General features: G+C 42.3%; 2 protein-coding genes across 2 annotated transcripts in view; one reads left to right on the forward strand and one right to left on the reverse strand.

Annotated features, from left to right (window-relative positions):
- Nucleotides 1-320: 320 nt before the first annotated feature.
- serpine3 (serpin peptidase inhibitor, clade E (nexin, plasminogen activator inhibitor type 1), member 3) lies at nucleotides 321-7771 on the forward strand. Its single transcript, XM_034146515.1, has 9 exons — nucleotides 321-567; nucleotides 1533-1878; nucleotides 3240-3461; nucleotides 4107-4343; nucleotides 5050-5248; nucleotides 6321-6421; nucleotides 6574-6660; nucleotides 6789-6872; nucleotides 7591-7771. Exons 1-9 carry the CDS (start codon nucleotides 523-525, stop codon nucleotides 7641-7643), a joined length of 1374 nt encoding a protein of 457 aa, XP_034002406.1. The 5' UTR covers nucleotides 321-522; the 3' UTR covers nucleotides 7644-7771.
- Nucleotides 7772-8837: 1066 nt separating this feature from the next.
- ints6 (integrator complex subunit 6) overlaps nucleotides 8838-21494 on the reverse strand; it is a 37015-nt gene continuing 24358 nt past the window's right edge. The window contains exons 6-18 of the mRNA XM_034146502.1: nucleotides 20885-21010; nucleotides 19757-19911; nucleotides 18875-19027; nucleotides 18095-18227; nucleotides 16305-16399; nucleotides 16084-16194; nucleotides 14379-14597; nucleotides 13666-13792; nucleotides 13049-13191; nucleotides 12346-12529; nucleotides 11568-12011; nucleotides 11253-11346; nucleotides 8838-9956 (exon numbers count right to left, since the gene is read on the reverse strand). Coding sequence (XP_034002393.1) covers nucleotides 9863-9956; nucleotides 11253-11346; nucleotides 11568-12011; nucleotides 12346-12529; nucleotides 13049-13191; nucleotides 13666-13792; nucleotides 14379-14597; nucleotides 16084-16194; nucleotides 16305-16399; nucleotides 18095-18227; nucleotides 18875-19027; nucleotides 19757-19911; nucleotides 20885-21010 — 2078 coding nt within the window. The 3' untranslated portion in view covers nucleotides 8838-9862. The remainder of the gene's footprint in view (nucleotides 9957-11252; nucleotides 11347-11567; nucleotides 12012-12345; nucleotides 12530-13048; nucleotides 13192-13665; nucleotides 13793-14378; nucleotides 14598-16083; nucleotides 16195-16304; nucleotides 16400-18094; nucleotides 18228-18874; nucleotides 19028-19756; nucleotides 19912-20884; nucleotides 21011-21494) is intronic.

The raw sequence follows: 21494 nt of genomic DNA on the forward strand, positions 1-21494 counted from the left end.
ATCAGTTCCCAAAACAACGGGTGACTTACAGAGAATCCACTGAATTGATTGTCTGACTGATATAAAAATGTGAGGTTTTCCAAACACAGATATCTTGATGAACTCCACACACCTGACTTTATTATTGGCGGGAATCTGCTCCTATCTGGAATGAACAGTTTCCACGCTATAATTAAAATATCAGAAACTTCCACTCATGCGTGCTGTGCTATGTGCGCCTGAGTGGGAGTTTTGTCCTTCCTCCCTCTGCCCGGTTGGGATTTGCTGCTCAGTGACCTGCCTCCCTCCGCCTGGCTCCTTATAGCCCCGGGGAGCAGGAACCAGGACGAGTGGTACGGACATCGCCGACGGAGACCGCAAACACGGTTCCCCTTTAAACACGGTCTTATGACTACAGCCTCACAGAGAGGGGACCAGCAGAGAGACGGAGAGCCTGGGACCACTGACGACCGTTTCACTGAACACTGACCGGGGACAGGGACTGACAGCCGGGGAAACACAGGACACACCTGCTGAGGCTGCATGAGAACAGCTGGAGTTACCCGGATATTACTCACCTGTGCGCAGGTAGGAACCGCACCTGTCTGTGTTTTGACTTAGCTGAGACACCAACGGGAAATCATCACGATTCTATTTCTTCTGAGGAGGAACAATGATCTCTCAATTGTGCATTAAATTAACCTAAGGTGGACCTAATGTAATGGGAGACTACCCCTTCTATCCATAAGAGCTGCCATAAAGTGTTTTTTGATATTTTATTGGCTATTTTGAGCCTATTTTTGGTAATGTTTTGTTTCTCTGTGGTCATTTTTGAGTCCTTTAGGGTTTAGGATAGTCTACTTGTGATAATGCTGTGTCTATTTGGGGTAATCTTGATCACTTTGTCTCTTTTTATGCTGTTTTATGCCATTGTGTGGTCATTTTGAGGCTTTTATTCTGTATATTTTTGTGCTCAATTGCATGCTTTTGCTGTTGTTTTTTGGTTCTCTGCTCATTTTAGGGTCCTTTTTGGTAATATTGTGCATCTTTATGGTCATTTTGAGTCTTGTTTGGTAATGTTGTGTCTCTTTGTGGTCATTTTGCATTATGTTTGGTAGTTTTGAGTCGCTAGTCGACCTGACTACCTAGTTCTGGGGATATTTTGCAGTTGATGTGCAGTGGGCCCTTGGCAATTTGGGCCCCCTGTAGGCCCTTTCTTTAATCTATCAATGATTAGTAGGCTACTGATTATTATATTTCCTATTACTTATGCAGCTCAGTAAGAAGTATTTAGATCATTTACTTAAGTAAGAGCAAGATTCGTATAAAACAAGGTTAAAAATGACATCAGAAGTGAAGAAATGTTAACCTCAGTCAAAGTCTCTCATAATAGTGATGCAATACATTGTGTTGAATTGTAATGCATTCCATTAAACAAGCATTCTTTTGTAAAGTGATACCACAATATCATCACACTATACTGAGAGTTGGTATTTGCCTGCTGCTTGACCTCCCTGACCTCAGTACTTATTGGCCTTCTTTTTGTCCTACAGGATTACGTTTTTCGGCCCCTTGTTGCAGCCCGTGGACTCTCCCCCCCCCCCCTCCCCCTTCCCTCCTGCAGCTCTGAGGACATGTGTCGCCCGCTGCTGGCTTCCCTCGTCATTTGCTTCTGGTTGGTGGAGAGGAGCCGGTGCAGCAGCAGCCTTCAGGACGGCATGGGAGAGCTGCACAACCGCTTCTCCGTCAGCCTCTACCAGACGCTCACCGAGACGGAGAACATCTCCAACCTCATCGTGTCTCCAGTGAGCGTGTCCCTGTCTCTGGGGCTGCTGCAGCTCGGGGCCCGGGGAAACACCCTGGCTCAGCTGGAGGGGGCCCTCGGATACAGTGTGAAGGGTAAGGAGTGTTAGAAAAATATCACTCGTCACCGGCTAGAGCTTCAATATCAGGATCCATGTATTTCTGATCCTCTCCAGAATGGAAGTAGTCATCACATACAGAGCATCAACTAGTTCCTGAACAGTGTCCTTCACATGCTGATATCCAAGAGAGGGAGTTACACAGTCACAAGATGGAGGAATAGAAAGCAGTATTCAATGTTTACTTCAGATTAGCTCCACGTCAGAAATGATCATGCTTGTCATATGTCTATCTCCATAGAGGCTGAATCATCATGTTAATCACATAGCTATCATATGCCTAAAACAGTCCTGATGCTCTTCTAGGTAATCATACATCCTGTCATGTACACAGCTACAGTTGGGATACCTTTGTTATCATGTTACTCTCATATTAGAAGAGTACATTCAGTATTTTCCCAACACGGAGCATCCCAGATTTTGTATATGCAGATGAAGGTGGAGTTAGTGGGAGCAGTGAGGTTGTTAGTGGACCTCAGTGCTGTTGGTACCAGGAGGTGTGGAGCGGTGCTGCTGCTGCCTCAGAGCACAGTGGTGACTGGAGCCATAATACCTGCCTCCACACCAACTCTAATCTCATTAAACTACTCCTGCAGCTCGGCCCGGGGTCGAGAGGTCAGCGCGTTTAATTACTAACAAAATGAGAGTTGGAGCTGCTGTTTGTTTTACCTTCATGATGTGATGATGCATGTCACATATCCAGGGATGATGATGAGCATCATAATTAGTTTTTGCATAATCCTGCAGTGAAATGCTGCGAATTCAGTTGCAGAAAATCCGTTTTGGAGTTATTTTCTGAAGTGGTGTGAATTATATTTCTTTAAATGATCAATTGATCAAAGCAGATGATTGCTGGATACAAAGACTTCTTAAGAGTTTGCAGTACTTGAGTGGTTTGCAGCTCTGTTGCACAAGAGCCATTATTGTGCAGAAAGCTTTTAATATAGAGAAGTAGCCCTGTAGAAAGAAACGCCTCCTTTGGACTGCTTTGTTTACTTCCGTAACATAGTGACATCACTAGGTAACACTCTCACTTCTATTGGCTAGCGCTCCAACACATTGTACGATAGGCTAATCGGCGGGACATCTCTCAGCGGTTGACCAAACCCAACAGAGTCGGCCAGCTAACCAATCAGAGCAGACTGGGCTCTGGTTTCAGACAGAGGGTGAAAAGAGGCGCTGCAGCACAGAAAAATAAAGAGCTTTTTGAACATTAAAGCATGGAGACATGTCCCAGTAGAGACACTACATACTGATATGAACCTGAACCCTTCTCATGAATGTCCTACAGCTTGTAGTGAAACCCCACGTCTGACCTGTTCTCTTCTCTTCCTGCAGATGCCACTGTTCAAAACTTCCTGTTGCATTCGCACAGCGACATGAGGAACAACAGCCAGGGGATCTGGCTGCAGCAGACCTGCACGCTGTTCGTACAGAGCGGCGTCCAGCTCCTCTCTGAGTTCACTAAACATGCAGCTGTGTGGGCTAACACCAGCGTGGTGAGGGCCAACTTCAGCCAGCCCAACCCCAGGCAGCAGGAGAGAGCGGGGAACAACCACGGTAAGAAACTAGCTTCATAAAAACTGTTAGAGTAACATCTATATTTATATCTTTGTATTAAAAATGAAAGGAATTAGCATGTGTAATATCAAATGTTTGCTTGGAGTGAATCCACAAAGGATTATTATCCGGTCTCCAGCTTCATAGTAAAAGTATTCATACTGCAGTGTAGAAATACTCAAGTCCTGCATAAACTACTTTTTCTTTTACTTTGCATTTGGCTGTTAACTTGAAGTTTTTTCTGCCTAATTCACAAAACTGTCACATTACAGGGAAGTGTGTTAAAGGCAGATACACATACCATAAACAACGTTTTTGTTCAGCTTCTTCTTATAATCATTTTATGACACTATGAGAAACATGTGGGGAAGGGGACAGAAACAAAATATGCTGTTTTTTTTGTTTCCAATAAGATTGTAATCCCTGATTTTCAGAAATGTAACAGTAATCTGATTACATCTTTTTTAATGTCAATGTAAGGCAATACAGTCACTTGTTTTGCGTATCTTGATTTCATAATCATGTTACTTGTAATCAGTTACCCCCAAAGCCTTATCCAACAATCAGGGGACTTCTAGCTTCTTAGAGATGCATTGAAAGCTACAAACCTTCACATTAAGGTTGTTCTTCCGTTGCTCCCTCCAGACGAGCCCCTCCAGTCGGGCAGCAGCAGCGGGGAGCTGTCGGGGTCCGGCGAGGCCCAGGCGGAGGCTCTGTGGTGGGGTCACCGGCTGCAGATGGCCCTCGTGAACACCGTGGCGTTCAGGGGCGTCTGGCAGAAACAGTTTCTGTTCACCAACACTCAGAACCTGCCCTTCACCCTCCCTGACGGCAGCGCCATCAAAGTGCCCATGATGTACCAGGCCACAGAGGTCAGCTTCGGTAAGAATCAATCCATTAAAAGAGAGGAAATATTTCCTTTTTTTTTCTGTCATTCAACATCAACACAACTGTTATCTTAAAGGTCACCTATTGTGCAAAATCCTCTTCTTCATGTCTCTTCTACATCAACATGTGTCCCCTCTGTGTCAACATGTGTCCCCTCTGTGTAAAGAGACTCTGAAAGTTTCAGGAAAAAAGATTCTCTCTCTCTTTGTCCTGATCCATTTATATAAAAACCTGTCTGAAAATGAGCGGATCAGATTTTGGCCACTTTATGATTTATATTGGCTTTACCTTATCACCTGAATCTCCTCCTAGAGCACCATTGTGTTCTTTTTAAACAAATATCTCTCAGAGGGGCGTGGGGAGGGGCTCCTTATTTTCATCTAAAGTAACAGACAGAGAATCAGCACTTTTGAAACAGGGCTGAAACAGAGGGGATTATGGGATGCTGCAATGATCTGTTTGGTGTTTGGAGCCAAACACTTCAGAGACATGTTTTGTATATATCTGAGACCTATAATATATTGATGTAAAACAGTATAATAGGGGACCTTTAAAGTGAATTCCCAGTAAATAGATGTGTATTATAGATATCGTTCTCATTTTATATCATTGTATTTGTCATATCTTTGGATTTTGGGCGATTTATTAGGTAGAGAGTGATAAATCTGAAGGTGTGTGTCCCCCCCACCCCCCTCCTCAGGTCAGTTCAGGACGGCCTCAGATCACCGCTACACCGTGCTGGAGCTGCCGTACCTGGGCCGCTCGCTCAGCCTGCAGGTGGCGCTGCCGAGCGAGAGGAAGACCCCGCTGTCCTGCATCGAGTCGCAGCTCACCGCCCGGCAGCTGGCATCATGGGAAACTGGCCTGCGCAGAACCAAGATGGACGTCTTCCTCCCCAGGTTCGGATCATGCACCCTGATACACACTCAATCTATCTTCGATCTGTCACATACTTATGTATATATAATACCTTGCTTTATATCTTGTTATTGTTAATTTGTAAATTCAACATGTATATTTTCTACTTTCTTGTTTATTTATTGTCTTCTAATTTTTATTGTACAATGCCATGTCTTTTTATGCTGCTGCAACACAAACATTTCCCAAATTGGGATCAATAAAGTACTTCTCATCTCATCTTATCTTATCTAGGCTACAATTCAATTAAGTATTTTACCAACAGTGTGGTAAGCCAATACAAAAAGTTAAATGACATTTATAAATATGGTCATTTTATAGATTTTTTTTTGGTCTTGTTTATTATTTATTTTAGATTGTTCTGCATTGGGTACATTTAGGTACATTTTACTGACGATACACACTTAGTTTTCTTGAGTAACATTTCCAATGCAGGAATTCTACTTGTAAAATATATTTTTTTGAGTGTGATATAAGTACTTTTAATTAAAGGGGACCTATCATGCAAAATGCACTTTTGTACGTCTTTTATACATGAATATGTGTCCCCGGTGTTCCAGGGAACTCACCAAGTGTCAGAAAACACAACCCTCTCTATTTTCCTCCATACCCAAATCTCTAAAAAAGGGGCTGCAACGGATCTGATAAAAACTGATCCAGATTTGAACACTGTCCTGACATCAGGACAGTGGCGCTACGGCTATTGGGCCAATTCCACCAATCAGGAGGAGACAGCCACGGCCATTGCCGTTCGAAAGCGCTGGAGACGCTGTAGTACATATGCCAGGCCTCTAGGTGGTGCTGTTCTCACAGAATCAGCCCTTGCAAAAACAGATCTAAAAAATGTCAAATTGAGCGAAATGAGGCATGGCTAAAATGCATGATCTGTTTGGTATTTTGAAAAAAAAAAAGTATAAATATGCCTTATATAGGTATGGTCCTACACTATATTATTCAAATATAGCATGATAGGTCCACTTTAAGTAAAGGATGGTTATACTTCTCCCTTCATAATTTCAGATGTATTAACATGTTTCTGTCTGGTGTTCACAGGTTCAGGATGCAGAACAAGTTCAACCTGAGGTCGGTTCTTCCCGCCATGGGCATCAGCGACGCCTTCAACCCAACAGCAGCGGACTTCTCTGAAATATCAGGTCAGTACATCAACTCATGTACTCAAAGGAAAAGTACGGCATGAAAAAACCCTCCTAGTAAATGACTCGTATTAGCAGCAAAATATACCAAATACCTCAAAATGTACTCGGGTCACACAGGAAATACTGACAGCTTTTTTTTCTTCCTGCAGCGGAGGAAAGTCTTTATGTTTCTGATGCTTTCCATGAAGTGAGGATAGAAGTCACAGAAGACGGGACGAAGGCAGCTGCAGCTACAGGTGAGAAATTCCCTGCAAAATAATGAGACAAATGTCGTCTTAACACGATTCTACTGGCCTGTAACCATACCTTTTTTAACAGATTAGGTTATGGGATGGTGCGTTATTTTCATTTCTTCTCCTTGCAGCTATGGTGCTTCTCAAGAGATCCCGTGCTCCTGTCTTCAAAGCGGACCGGCCGTTCCTATTTCTGATTCGACAAGTCAACACAGGTATGGATTACATTTTGTAAATACATCAAACTGTTTCCCTCTGCAGTTCGCTACTTAAAATAACACAGAACGTTTTGCATGTTTTAACTCTAAAGGCCCCACGTATAGGATTTGAATATTTCAGATCTGGCGCCCCCTAGTTGTTAAATCAAAAACTACACTGCCACAGGGACTGAATGCAACAATGTGCAATCATTTATACGGTCTGATTTTCTTTCAAAGAAAAACCACAAAGGAGTACTTTACACTTAAAACTATTACAAATTACATCAACTACTTTTTATATGAATTATTTACTTGAAGTTACTTTAAATTCTTGAAGAACACATTGCTTTTCTCGCATGCCTTCATGCTAAATGAGGAATCAAAACACAGAAAAGTCTTAATGAACTTATGAAAAGTAAATGGTGGCTGGGTTTATTAAAAAAATCTGTGAAATGACACGTCTCATTCAGTATGATCCAAGTTTCATTTATCCAGTTGTGTGCTTACTACTCCCTCTCTGTGGGAGAGAAACTCCCTCTGAAGGGAACTTTGGGATTTTAGCCTTTGCAGACCATTTACATGCACAAAAAAACAACTCATTACACAAAAGGGAAACCCCCCAAAAGCATAGTAGGGCCTCTTTTACAATCACAAATATTCTTCACAAAGTGTCTTTTAGGAAGACGAAGATTCTTTAAAGTGAATAAATGCAAACCGTTGTTTTCTGTTTCAGGATCCATCTTGTTTATGGGCCGAGTGATGAACCCAGCGGACCAAACACCCTAAGAATCTCACACACACCCCCCATTTCACTACTGGTATTTATTTGTGGACCAACGGGAGGGTCCACGCCACGGACACTTCAGGAAGAGGGATAATATTTTTGTACATGTCTGTAAATAAAATTTTAATACATGTTTTTACGCCGAGGGTGTTTTGGTCCTTTCTTCCGTCATCAGGGTATATGCAGGAATCCTGAAGTCAAATGTAATACCTTTTAAGACCCTTTCCATACATTTTAAGACCTCATCGCCACTTGGAGTTCTAACCGGTTACATTGGCGACACACTTTACCTCACATTTACTATATACAGTATTGATTGTCCTTCCTCCTTATCTTCCAACCATTTGGACGCAGACTTGCATTTCCCCATAACGATGTTGTTTAACAACCGGCGTAAACGGACATTCGCGCGCTATCAAGCAGTGAGCGCGCGATGTCCTGTTCAGATGACGTCAAATCCAACGGGATGCCATAAATAAACTACACAGAATCACACTACACACCTACGCAATGATTACATTCAGGCAGACTGTAGAATACAACCTCTTTGGACAATTTATATACTTATTGAAAACAAGCTACAAAATGTAATACCTTGGAAAATGCCCTTTAATACTTTTTAATAGCCTTTATTTTCGCTAAATAGATTTATCAACTTTTAATACTTTTTAAGACCCCGCGGACACCCTGGTTATTGTGAATTTAAAAAAAGGCTTTTTTTCTGGTGACAAACGTGGAAACAAAAACACAGAGTCGCATATTTACAGAACACTTTATTTACATGGCCCTTCACAGTGTAAAATAGAAACTTTATTCATGGAAATACTTACAAAAAGGCCATTTTCCACTGAACATTCTCTTTAAATAGTACTCTAGGGTTATTTACATCTTTACAGTGTATTCAAAATACTCTTTTGGTAGCGGCCGCTTCACAAACAAAGACAAGTATGGCAGATTTGGTCCCTGTCCGAGGAGGGAGGGAACAGAAGAGGGCTGCCCTCAGAATCAGGAAATCAACCCTTGAGCTCTTAATACAGATTATTTGTGTATATTTGAGAAAATTGGACAAAGAATTCTCGAAAAACTTCTAAATTCATTTTAAATTACCATAAATAAACATTCTCAAATGTACACAAGTGCATTCACGGTTAAGTGCCAAGAAGTTGATTTGAGATTCATGGCGGGTGGGGGTGGGGGTGGGGGTGGGGGGGGTTAAGTTATTTGGCAGCGACCAGCACGTTGGGAAAAGCTGGCATCCGAGACCTCGCTTCATCAACACTCAGGAAACAGTTTCAGGTTTTAAATTAAGATAAAAATGGAGAGGGGGGGAAACTAGCTCCAATGTTATTGCTGATTAGGGTGCGTTAGTGTTAGTTCCTGAGCTTTTTGTCCCTGTATTTCAACATTTGTAACCAATGATGTCGGATCATTGAAAGTGATTTTAACTTTGTGTTGATCTCATAAAACCTGTATTGCAAAAAACACTTTTTTTTTTAAGTTTCCAGACACAATTCCTTAAGTTACTGCTCAATAATATCAATTGTCAGTCTGGTAAGTAGTTGACAAATTCATTACTTGAGTCGAGTCATACTGCTATAAGAGCATCGCATTGGAGTGCTTCAGTTAGTGGAGTGTAGAAAGTTCATTTTCAAACAAACAGAACAACAAGACTCATCCCTCCCACAAACCAACCGTCCTAACAAGAAGAGGAAAAATTAGCAAATGAATGTTTTTATGAGCATCTCCGCCGGATCCCGTTTGACCCTGAGTTACCGACACACAACCTGAACCCTTCCTACACAATCACATCATCATAAATAAAAGTCAACATCTGCTCTTCTGCAGAAAAGTCCTGCACTGCCCTCGTTTAATCCATCTCCTCCGCTCTTTTTAAAAATGAGGAACATCTAAAATGGGCTGACTCAGGATGGGTTCAGAGATCAGACAACATCCTCAAATGTTCTGCAGGCCGGAAACCTCACTTGAGTAGACCAACACTTCACCTGTAGCGATAAAATGCTTCCTCATTCCCCCAGAAAAATGTTCAATGCATCCTCCAGGGTCAACACTGACTTTGGGTCAAACTGTGCAAACGTACGCGACCGGAGCTGGATGCCTCGTCTTGTCTCGTCTCCGTTGGGGAAGTGGAGGGTTCATCATCAGAGAGTTCATCATCAGAGAGTTCATCATCAGAGAGTTCAGTTTTGGGAATGAGTCGGTCTCAGAGTGTGTCCACATGGTTCATGTTCATGGATCTGGTGTGGATCTCTTCCAGGAAGTTCTCCAGCTGCTCGATGAGAACGCGCTTCTTGAACCTGAAGTGAGGAACAAACGGTTATAGGGTATATGCAGGAATCCTGAAGTCAGATGTAATACCTTTTAAGACCTTTTTTAAAGACCCTTTCCATACATTTTAAGACCTCATCGCCACTTGGAGTTTTAACCGGTTACCTTGGCGACACACTTTACCTCACATTTACTATATACAGTATGGATTGTCCTTCCTCCTTATCTTCCAACCATTTGGACGCAGACTACAAAATGTAATACCTTGGAAAATGCCGTTTAATACTTTTTAATAGCCTTAATTTTCGCTAATTTGATTTATCAACTTGTAATACTTTTGAAGACCCCGCGAAGACCCTGGGTTACAAATAAAATGTTAATCTCTGAATTCTGAAGCAATTAAGATTATTCACAGGTCAGTCTATTTGACAATTCAGAGAGAAATTGATACTTTGAGTTTGTTTTTTATTATTTAATCTAATTTTCAGAGTGAAGAAATTAAAGTGAAATAAACAAACAAGGATACAGAACTAGAATAGAGAGATTTAGGATCTACAGTTGAAGCACAAGTCTCTAATGGCGCATTTCCACTACAGCGCGGAGCACGGTTTAAGCGTGCCGCGCTAGTTCCAGCTAGCGGGTACTTTTTCAGTTTTCTGGCTCTCCAAAATCATGGTTCTTTCCGGGCCAACAACCGGGCTGAGTTTGCTAAACTAGAGAGAGAATCGCTGGCAAGGGGGCTACAACTACAACAAGATGAACATATTTGACCGTGATTTAATTGTAATACACGTTTCAAAATGATGCCGAAGTAACAACATACTGATACCGGTTAGTAAAAACCATGAATTAATGCTTTGACAAGTCTGCAGACAGACGGCAGGCGAAAAACCTTTTAAAATGCGTGTTTTCTAAATGGAGATTGGCTAAGCTAACGCAGTATATGCTCCGACCGTCCACACTCACAACAACGGCCTACAGACATAAATAAAGCAGCGACTGTATTCACCATGACACAGACAGTCTGTGGTTTGTGCTTGTTTAACTTTTGTCGAGTTTCTGAACAGATATGAGGAGCTGTGAGCTCTGAGTGCTAACAGCTAACGGCTGTGTTGGTTTTGTGGTTCGCATTGAAGATGACATCACGGCTCCGCCTACACTGCGTTACTATAGTTACTGCCCCAGCTACTAAACTGTAATGGAAACGCAGCATAAAGTGAGCCTGGCCTACCAAGGCCTAACTATACCGTACTAAGCCGTGCGAGGCCCTGCAGTGGAAATGCGCCATAAGTGTAACAGCGAGTCTGAGGAGGTTCAAAGTCTACCTGGCTGCCTCTTTGATGATGTTTTGGAGGAAGATGAGCCGGGTGTCCAGAGTTCCCTGGATCTGCTTCAGGAGGAGGAAGATCTTATCGTAGTCTGCAAAGGAAAGAGAAAACATTAGAATCGTCTCTTAATTATTGCAGTGTTTTCCCGGAGTCCTGAAGGATATCATTTATTGAACAAATCTAAGGTGCTTTAGCGTTTATTGTCTTTATTCACATATGTGTCACAATGTATGAGAACAATCATCCCCAATAAGACAATAAACTGTTCCTTTTATTTGAGCACCCCTCCACAGATTTAGCTCGTCTACGTACGTCTGCCGGGTTTCCTGATCTCCTTGTAGATGAGCGTCCTCAGCTCGTTGTTGACCTTGGTGGTCTCGATGTGAATGTGCTTCTTCAGAGCGGTGGGCGACAGGTATCGCGGCGGCTGGTCGTCGTCCATCATCACCAGCTCCGCTCCGTCCTCTTCGTCCAGCACCAGATCCCCTTCCCCGGGCTCTCCGTTCTCCTCCTCATCCCCGTGCTGGAGCTCCTGGATCTCCTCGTTCTCCTCGTTCTCCTCGTGCTCCTCGTTCTCCTCGTGTTCCTCGTGCTCCTCTTGTTCCTCTGAGGCCGGCGTGTGGTTCTCCTGGAGGCCGGCGGGCCCCGAGGGAAGGTCCGCCTCCGAGTCCGAGCTCTCGTCTGAGCTGTAGTGGTTCTGATTCAGGTGGTTGATGATCAGTTCCGGTTCAGAAGCTCCGTCACTCATGTCCACGTCTGCAGGGTCGGAGAATATAACATGTGTTTAGCACAAAACATTCATTGAGGTGGGATGATGAGAGACTTTTGCTGAAAACGACAAGTTTGTTTGAAAAGTGCCTGTTTTAAGAATCCATCACCATTTTCATTTTTTGCACAATACACATACAACCACTTTTCTGGAAACCTTAAAAGACATTAGTGATACTGTATCATTTACAGATTCTTTATACCGCGATATGAAACATTTAGATTTGCCTTGCTGCTGCAACGTCATCTACAAATAAATCATCTTGCCTTGTTGTGTAGGCTGGTGTTCTGTGTTAGTTGAAAATGCTTTAATCAATCCTACCTGTTGGTCGGGGGCTGGCAGGCGGTGTTACGGGGGGGGTGTAGGCTCTGCCGAGGCGCAGCAGAGGAGACATGCAGCGCCGCCTCTTCGGCCCGCCGCCCGTCATGTTGCTGCTGTCTCCGGGTCGCTTCCCTTTGTTCTGAGGGCCCGTCACGAACTCATCCGCCTCGTCGATCATCATGCCCTGAGAGGGGGGGGGGGAGGGGGTGAGGGGTCAGTTTACATGTTCCTCAAATTATAATTTGTTCCGTTACTTAGATTAGATTCCTTTAGTGTCACGACACAGAGTACAGCGAAATTCCAAGCATTCCCGATGGTGTGATCACACATAACAGACAGTATGAGTATCATTCTGACAATACAAGCTAAAACTTTTCATATATTAAGTGACTATAAATTGGACCTATGATACATTGAACAGTACGCTTACAAAACAATACGAGAACAATACGGTCAAGGCAGTACAAAATGTAAACAAGTCAATAAGTAAGTTATTGTATTTATCAGTGCAGTTGATAATTACAAAACTAGAAATAATGATGTGTTCTATAAAAACGGTGTGAGGTAGAATATAAGGTGCAGTTGGATGTAAACATGTACTTGTGTGAGAAGTACATGTTTCTGTACACACAAACTGGAAGATTGACAATCAAGTTGACTTTGAAGATCTGAGTTGAACTATATTTTAGTGCTGATGTTTTACCTTCTTGTCCAGTTTGAAGGGGTTTCCGAAGGTGTGCTGGCGCTTGGGCTGCTCGGGGTCTGCGTCTCGGAGCGGCTGAGGAGCGGCTTTCAGGAAGTCCTGGTAGTTTCCCATCTGGGCGATCGGCACGCTGTGGAGCTGGTCTGGACATTCACAAAGAGAAAGAGAGAAATGTAGACTTTTTGCTTTTGAGGGGAGAAACAACAAGTAATATATAACAATATTTTACCCAAAACAATTCAACATGAAACTTTTCCAGTTGATGACTTGCATTAGGACACGTTTTATTAGATTATTTTCACAAAATGCTCTGCAAAATGTAGTATAATTAACACCTAAACAGTGCATTTTGGATGTTTTCTATTCACTTGTCTGACATTATGTGGAATCAAACTAGCTCAAACTCATTAAAACTCAACCACTGCATTAAAAATGTTTTTGCGTGTAGTGTCTCGCCTTAAAGAGTAATTTGACACTAGCTGAAAATGTCCTTTCTTGACATTCAGTGAGATGTTGAACTTTTCTTGCTGACATCAGATTTGGGTGTGGTAACAAAGAGTACTGGAGCAGTATAATGACACATCGGTTCAGTGAGTGTGAGAATGAGAGTGACTAACCTGAGTCGTGCCCTCGGAGCGTGCACACGGTGGTGTTCAGCAGGTTCCTCCTCATGCGGCTCAGCTGGTCCAGCAGGTGGCTGCGCGGGATGTCGTACGGGTTCCTGAAGCTCTGCGGCTTCAAACCCTGAGGAGAACAACATTGTTTCCTCAGAAAAAAAGGCTTTATTTGCAGTAGAAACATTCTTTAAAGGTCCTCTATTATACTGTTCTTCATCAATATATTAAAGGTCTCAGATATATACAGAACATGTCTCTGAAGTGTTTGGCTCCAAACACCAAACAGATCATTGCAGCATTACCCATAATCCCCTCTGTTTCAAAAGTGTTGATTCTCTGTCTGTTACTTTAGATGAAAATAAGGAGCCCCTCCCCACGCCCCTCTGAGAGAGATTTGGTTAAAAAGAACACAATGGTGCTCTAGGAGGAGATTCAGGTGAGAAGGGGGGGGGGGGGGGGGTTACCTTGGTTGGTGATTGGCTAATGGTTACACAAGCCAAAACATCGTTATGACATCATAAAGTGGCCAAAATCTGATCAGCTCATTTTCAGACAGGTTTTTATAGAAATGGATCAGGACAAAAAGAGAGAGAATCTTTTTTCCTGAAACTTTCAGAATCTCTTTCCACAGAGGGGACACATGTTGATGTAGAAGAGACATGAAGAAGAGGATTTTGCATAATAGGTGACCATTAAAATAACTTAAACTTTACCTTGTTGAGCAGCGCCAGCTCGAAGCCCTGGAACTCTTTTCTGTTGAGCTCCAGGGGCATCGGCGGCCCCTCCCCAGAGAGGCTCTGCAGCTGCTGGATGAAGTCCCTGCGCTGGGCCTGAGACACGCCGCCGCCCCCCCGCCAGCGCACCTTCATGCCGGCCTCCGGAGGCTGCTTCTTACCGATCAGCGCAATCAGCCGGTCGTACTCGATTTTCGACTGGAAGTGTGAGAAAATGAGTTATATGACTGGGTGCATTTTGAACGCAGTGTCCTAATTATTGAATAAACTAAATAAAACATGGCACACTAGGGTTGGGTATCCTTTTGGATATAGAGACGATATAGAATCTTTGGTACCCATACCAAAAGTTGATCAAGTGTATAATGTTATCTATAATTTGATACATTTCTCGATTTTTGAACATAATGCAATCATAGTGACAGTGATGTCAATAGTGTATAGAGATACTCTATACATATACATCCTTCACTGTCAATATCTTTTACCATTTTACCATCCAATTTATATTTAATGTGCAATGCCTTGTTTACATGCTGCTGTGACAGCTTTTTAATATGAATTAAAGGTTATTTAATTATCATAATAATTACTATACAACTAGGCATACAAGTAACAAACTTAAAGTGCACCTATCATGCTATTCTTAGGCAATAGCATAGGTCTCAGATATATAAAAATATATAAAAAAACATGTCTATGAAGTGTTTTGCTCAAAATACCAAACAGATCACCCATTCTAGCCATGCCTCATATCCCTCTATTTCACTTCCTGTTTCAAAAGTGCTGATTTGGGGTATAAAGCTTTAAAAAAAAAAAAGATAATTGATAAATAAAACAGGAGGGGGCTGAGCTCATGGGGGACCCGGCAGCTACTGTCTAAACTAAATACTGCCGTGATGAAACGCCATATCATGGATTATCAAGGATTATTTCTGAAACAGTATGGAGCTCAAAGGCTTTCTCTCTCGCCGGTTATACCACAAGGTGAGTTCCTTTTTATTTCCTGCTTCTTCACACACATGCTCTCCAGTACAGGTTAGCTCTGAGTGTTAGCGATGCTAATGTAAACACAGACCAAATTACGTCCAAAACAGTCAGGCATTGTTTCTGATAGCAATGTTTCTGATAGGGCCGTGGGTGTAAAGACAGCCTACATTTCCTATATTACGTCATATCGGACGCAAATCTGGATCAGCTCTGTTGTAGCCCCGTTTTTAGAGATTTGGGTACGGAGGAAAAGAGACAGGGTTTTATTTTCTGACGCTGCGTGAGTTCCCTGACACACCGGGGACACATATTTATGTATAAAAGACATCAAAAAGTGCATTTTGCATGATAGGTCCCCTTTAAGCTCCAATTGAAAACTCTCTATATATATGTTGTAAAAATATGTAACCAAAAATAATAATCTGACTTGTTACTCGACTATTTGCCTCAAAAATGTGTTATTGTCAAGTTAAAAACTGAATAGTTAAAAAAGGACCTGTATTTCATAAAAACATATTTAAATAGGAGTAAATAATGCATTCCCTGACTATTTGAAGCTTTTCATTCTGGTGCACTGCTGAGTAATTATGCCAGCAGGACAGTTTATGTTAAACTAAAATGTAAAACAGGATAACAGACACAGACTGACTTGATGTGCCCAAAGGTAGCGAGACACAACATCCTGACTCCTCACCTGCTGGCTGAGCTTCTTCAGGTAGGAGACCACGCTGTAGCTCAGGCCGTACTCCATGTTGTCGGCCAGAAGGTTCGGAGCTCCCATAATCCTCAGGGCTTTCCTCAGGGACTGTGGAGAGAGAATAACAGCCATGAGACCAGTTCAGCAGCTTTTAGCATCAATTCAATATTAAAATAAATCTTAAAGAGCTGGAGAACGAGGAGCTGAAGTCCACTGACCCCGATGTAATATGGAGGCATGGTCTTCAGGTAGTTCTCGAAGGACTGTCGCCATTTGATGGTCGGCTTGAACTTGTGCACTTTGATCAAGTCATCTGCAAGAAAGAAATCCAAGACATGAAAATGATTTTATCCCGAAAAAGTACTTTAGACGAGGCTACACATTGTACAAGAGAGTGACTTCACATTACTCTATATCAGTGTTCATTTCATCAACGAAAACTATGACGAAAAATGTTCGTCAACGACCTTTTTTTTACATGACTAAGACGAGACGATGACGAGCTAAAAATAGATTCTTGATAATAAAAACTATGACGAAATGTATATTTAGTTTAAATGTCTATCGGACAATCAAAATGCAGGGGATTTTCCCCCAAGTGTCCGTCTTGTCTGTCAAAATGCATCTTAATAATAATAATAATAATAATAATAATAATAGCTTGCATTTATATAGCGCCTTTCAAGGGACCCAAGGTCGCTTTACAAGTAATAGGGCAAAAACAAACATAACAAAACGTCAGACAGACAAAACAACAGATCGATTAGGGGCCGAAAGCCTTGGCAAACAGATGGGACTTGAGGGCCCTTTTGAAGGCGTCGAGTGTGGGGATGTTGGGATCTTACGTTTCTAACTTGCAATATCATTATTTCCGCTCTCTTCACTCCAGAAGAGCGATCTCCATCTCTCTCTCTGTGTGCGGGGGGCGGGGCATCACTCTCTCTCTCTCTCTCTCTGTGCGGGGGCGGGGCCTCACTTTCTCTCTGTGTGTGGGGGGCGGGGCATCACTCTCTCTCTCTCTGTGTGCGGGGGGCGGGGCCTCTCTCTCTCTCTCTCTGTGTGCGGGGGGCGGGGCTTCTTTCTCTCTGTGTGCGGAGGGCGGGGCCTAACAGACACGCTGCAGCGGCGTGCACACACATTTTTAAGAGTAGTAGTAGTACCGTTAAAAACCTTAGCGATACCCATCCCTAGATATTACACAAGTAAAGTGTTAAGAGGGAAATGTTGCTTTACGAATTTCAACACTTGATGCTGTCACATTGATTCCAATTTCAGATTCCTGTATTTGCCTAACTGAATTAGTTTAAAGAGAGAAAACATTTTGAAGGATAAAAAGGACTAAAATGTGACTAAAACTAATAACCATTTTCGTCTAAAGACTAAATCAAAAATAGCTGCCAAAATGAACACTGCTCTATATCTCCGAATCCTGCCCCAAATAACAATGAATTGAAAAAGGTGCTTAAAGAGGCCGCGTGATGCTTTTTGGGTGCTGTGTTGGCGAGTAGTATCTAACGGTGTTGTAATTTAGAACAGAGCTAACAGTGATAATCTGGGGAGGGCTCTCAAAAACCGAGAGAGAAATAAAATAAAACATTTTAACCAATGATGGCAAAAACATAACGAAATATCTCCTTTCCTAATTGGAAACATAGACAGTATTATATAGGCGTTTCACTGCATGGTAAAGCGGTGAAAACATTCTAAATATAGCATTAAAAGATATTGTAATTCCTTTTCAAACTAGGGGTATGCTGACCACCTTCTGCTTTAGGTAAAACATGGACTATGGATAAGTGCCTCATGAAACCCCACCTGCTTTATATAGCAGCACATATGACCATGTTTATTTAGAGGAGCGGAGGAATGCATGACACAAAAAGCAAATGGTGCTACTTTACTTCCTCATAGATGTTACGATCACAATGGGGTATTATCAGCAAGTGTTGACAGCGACAGTGTAAATGATGGAAGGAAACAAATTGTGACGTGGATCCGTCGGTCTTACCCAGCAGTGGCAGCAGCACGGGGTAATTATAGGGCATCACAAACAGGTTGACACAGTTCAGAGCCGTGCTGGCCTTCAAGTATCCGCAGGGTTGGCCCAGGTCACTGTACTTGGCACTGTTACACACAAACACCTAGAATACACAAGAGAAAATCACTGAAATGTGTGGAAACATTGTTTGTTATTGAAATGCTCTACTTTCTGGTCCCTGCTTCATGTGCAATATACCCTCGTGCAATTCACGTTTAATGTTTTCTCTTAATTTGCTATTTGCTTTTTTACTTATTGTTTTTTTATTAATAATAAGAAGATTGAAGATTCAACTTATTGTCATTACGTAGTACAGGTACTATGTAACGAAACGGTTTCTCTGCATTTGACCCATCCTAGTGTTAGGAGCAGTGGGCTGCCATTATGTACGGCGCCCGGGGAGCAGTGTAGGGACCGGTGCCTTGCTCAGGGACACCTTGGTAGCACTTGGTCTTTCCGGGACGTGAACTGGTGACCTTCCAGTTGCCAAGCCAAGTCCCTATGGACTTCGGCACCATGCCTTAACATGTGCATACTTGGTTATTTTTTTAATATGCAAGTCTATTCTCTTCACTTCATCTGCACTATACTTCTGCTGTTGTAATAATGTACATTTCCCGGGACAAATAAAGGAATTCTGATTCTGATAACAGCAGGACCCGTTCCAAAGGTTTATGGATCTCAACTTTAATGTTTCAGTTGTTTCCCAGAAGCATTATTATGTTGTGGAGTGTTTGTGCTGGTGTTTACCTGCCAGCAGGTGTGCGGGGACTTCCTCTCCAGGATGAACTGAGTGAGAGGCGACGGCTCCAGCTCGTATTTGTCGAACGGCACCTTATCGATCACCATGGGCTCCGAGTCCAGGCAGGAGAAACGGACGTGAGGGTGCGCAGAGCGGGGGGGCTGGAAGATCAAAATGTCAAAGATGCATGGTCAAACCTTCCTTTTTATTATTTATTGCTATGCTTTGTTGATTCCCTTCACAAGTGTCTTACAGAAAAGAAAACACCACACAACCAGTATCTAACCTAGCTGAAGATCTGGAGCCATAGATTATCCAACTTGAAGTGGACCTATCATGCTATATTTGAATAATATAGTGTAGGACCATACCTATATAAGGCATATTTATACTTTTTTTTTCTTCAAAATACCAAACAGATCATGCATTTTAGCCATGCCTCATTTTGCTCAATTTGACATTTTTTAGATCTGTTTTAGCAAGGGCTGATTCTGTGAGAACAGCACCATCTACAGGCCTGGCATATGTACTACAGCGTCTCCAGCGCTTTCGAACGGCAATGCCGTGGTTGTCTCCTCCTGATTGGTGGAGTTGGCCCAATAGCCGTAGCGCCACTGTCCTGACGTCAGGACGGTGTTCAAATCTGGATCAGTTTTTATCAAATCTGTTGCAACCCCTTTTTTAGAGATTTGGGTATGGAGGAAAATAGAGAGGGTTGTGTTTTCTGACACTTGGTGAGTTCCCTGGAACACCGGGGACACATATTCATGTATAAAAGACGTACAAAAGTGCATTTTGCATGATAGGTCCCCTTTAATGAAAAAAATAATATCGTCAAACTGATAACATTCTTTTTAATCCATATTATTTGGGTCAGGGAGGTTTCTTACCAGCGTGGGGGAGTTCTGGTCCGGCCAGAAGGCCTCGGGGATGGGCCAGTGACCGATGGGGACCCCGGTTTTTGGATTGGGTCGTACGTAGATCAGCTTGTGGCAACAGTGCCAAGGCTGCAGACCGGACTTCGATATCGCCTCCACCGGAGCGTCTACACAAACACACACAAAAATGAATACTTTTTGTTATTGGATAAAAACTAGTCAAAATGTACCTATAAACAAACACACATGTGATCTGGGCATTTTTTGCAATACATTTAGTGACTTTAGAAAACTCATACTTATATTATATACTCTTGTTAATAAAAATGTAAGTCAGTAGTTTTGATGATGTCTTTAAAGACACACACACACACACACACACACACACACACACACACACACACACACACACACACACACACACACACACACACACACACACACACACACACACACACACACACACACACACACACACACACACACACACACACACACACACACACACACACACACACACACACACACACACACACACACACACACACACACACACACACACACACACACACACACACACACACACACACACACACACACACACACACACACACACACACACACACACACACACACACACACACCAGAATGATTTTATAATGTATAAGTTAATGATGGACCTTATAGCAGCAACAGAAACCCAGAAGAAAGGAACACAAGTAGTACACATGAGAATATACACAGGGATATTAAGCATAAAATAAACATGTATTAACAGTATGAACAGAATTAACAAAAATAACACAAGTTAAACTCTGAAAAGGTGAATGTACCTTATCAGAGTTTTACTTGTGTTATTTCTATTCATACCGTTAATACATGTTTAGAACTGTGTGTGTAAAAAGCAGTAATCAACTGTGGACTGTCAGTGACAATGGAGCTGTGTCATGTTCTGCATTCAGCCCCACTGACTGCTGCACACTGAAGCTTTGGTGTGCTCTGCTCTCACTGTGAGTGTGAGTGTGAGTGTGAGTGTGTAAAATACTGTATGAAAGTGGGGGTTTTAACAGTGACATCCACGAGCAGCGGAAATAGAGTCAGGGATAAAATGTCATGAAATCACACGGAGGGGTTTCTCACCCTCTAAAGGCGGAGGGTCCGGCCCCGTCTTCTCAAAGTTGATCACCACTCCGCTCTGGATCTTCTGCACCAGAGACTCCAGACACTGATTCAACATCCGCTGGGAGAACACGCTGTAGGAACGCCCTGCAACACACACACACACACACACACACACATTATTTATGTATACACAGTATGTAAAGACATTATGTTATAAAACTGCATTATTTATGTAAAAAATGCAAAGCATGTTCGCTTCATTGTGGGATAAAAACGCATTTAGTAATAATTGAGCTATAATCAGACTTCCTGTTTTTATAAGTATTCAGACAGTGTACAAACATTTAAGAGTATGCTGAAGACTTCCCTTTAATTAAAGCATAACAGTAAGACCTGATTTCGGATAACTGTTTGTTTTACATTTTATGGTATTATATTTCATGAGTTTATTGTATATTTCCTCCTATTTATTTCCTTTATTATATCTTTTAGCACTGTCCTTCATGTGTGTTGCTCTGTAAAGCCCACTGAGACAAATGTGTTTTGCGATATTGGGCTTATCTAAATAAACGTTTATTTAATTTCATTTGAAAAGTGCTATATAAATAAAGTCACTTCAACCTCTTTT

Source organism: Trematomus bernacchii, unplaced genomic scaffold (genome assembly GCF_902827165.1).
Source record: "Trematomus bernacchii unplaced genomic scaffold, fTreBer1.1, whole genome shotgun sequence".
NCBI lineage: Eukaryota > Metazoa > Chordata > Actinopteri > Perciformes > Nototheniidae > Trematomus > Trematomus bernacchii.

What these genes read in the sequence shown, in the direction of transcription:
- serpine3 (XM_034146515.1), top strand. Translation starts at nt 523, where the DNA reads ATGAGAACAGCTGGAGTTACCCGGATATTACTCACCTGTGCGCAG. An exon ending in TATTACTCACCTGTGCGCAG is followed by an intron (nt 568 to 1,532) that starts GTAGGAACCGCA and finishes TTTGTCCTACAG; the next exon opens with GATTACGTTTTTCGGCCCCT. An exon ending in GGCCACAGAGGTCAGCTTCG is followed by an intron (nt 4,344 to 5,049) that starts GTAAGAATCAAT and finishes CCCCCTCCTCAG; the next exon opens with GTCAGTTCAGGACGGCCTCA.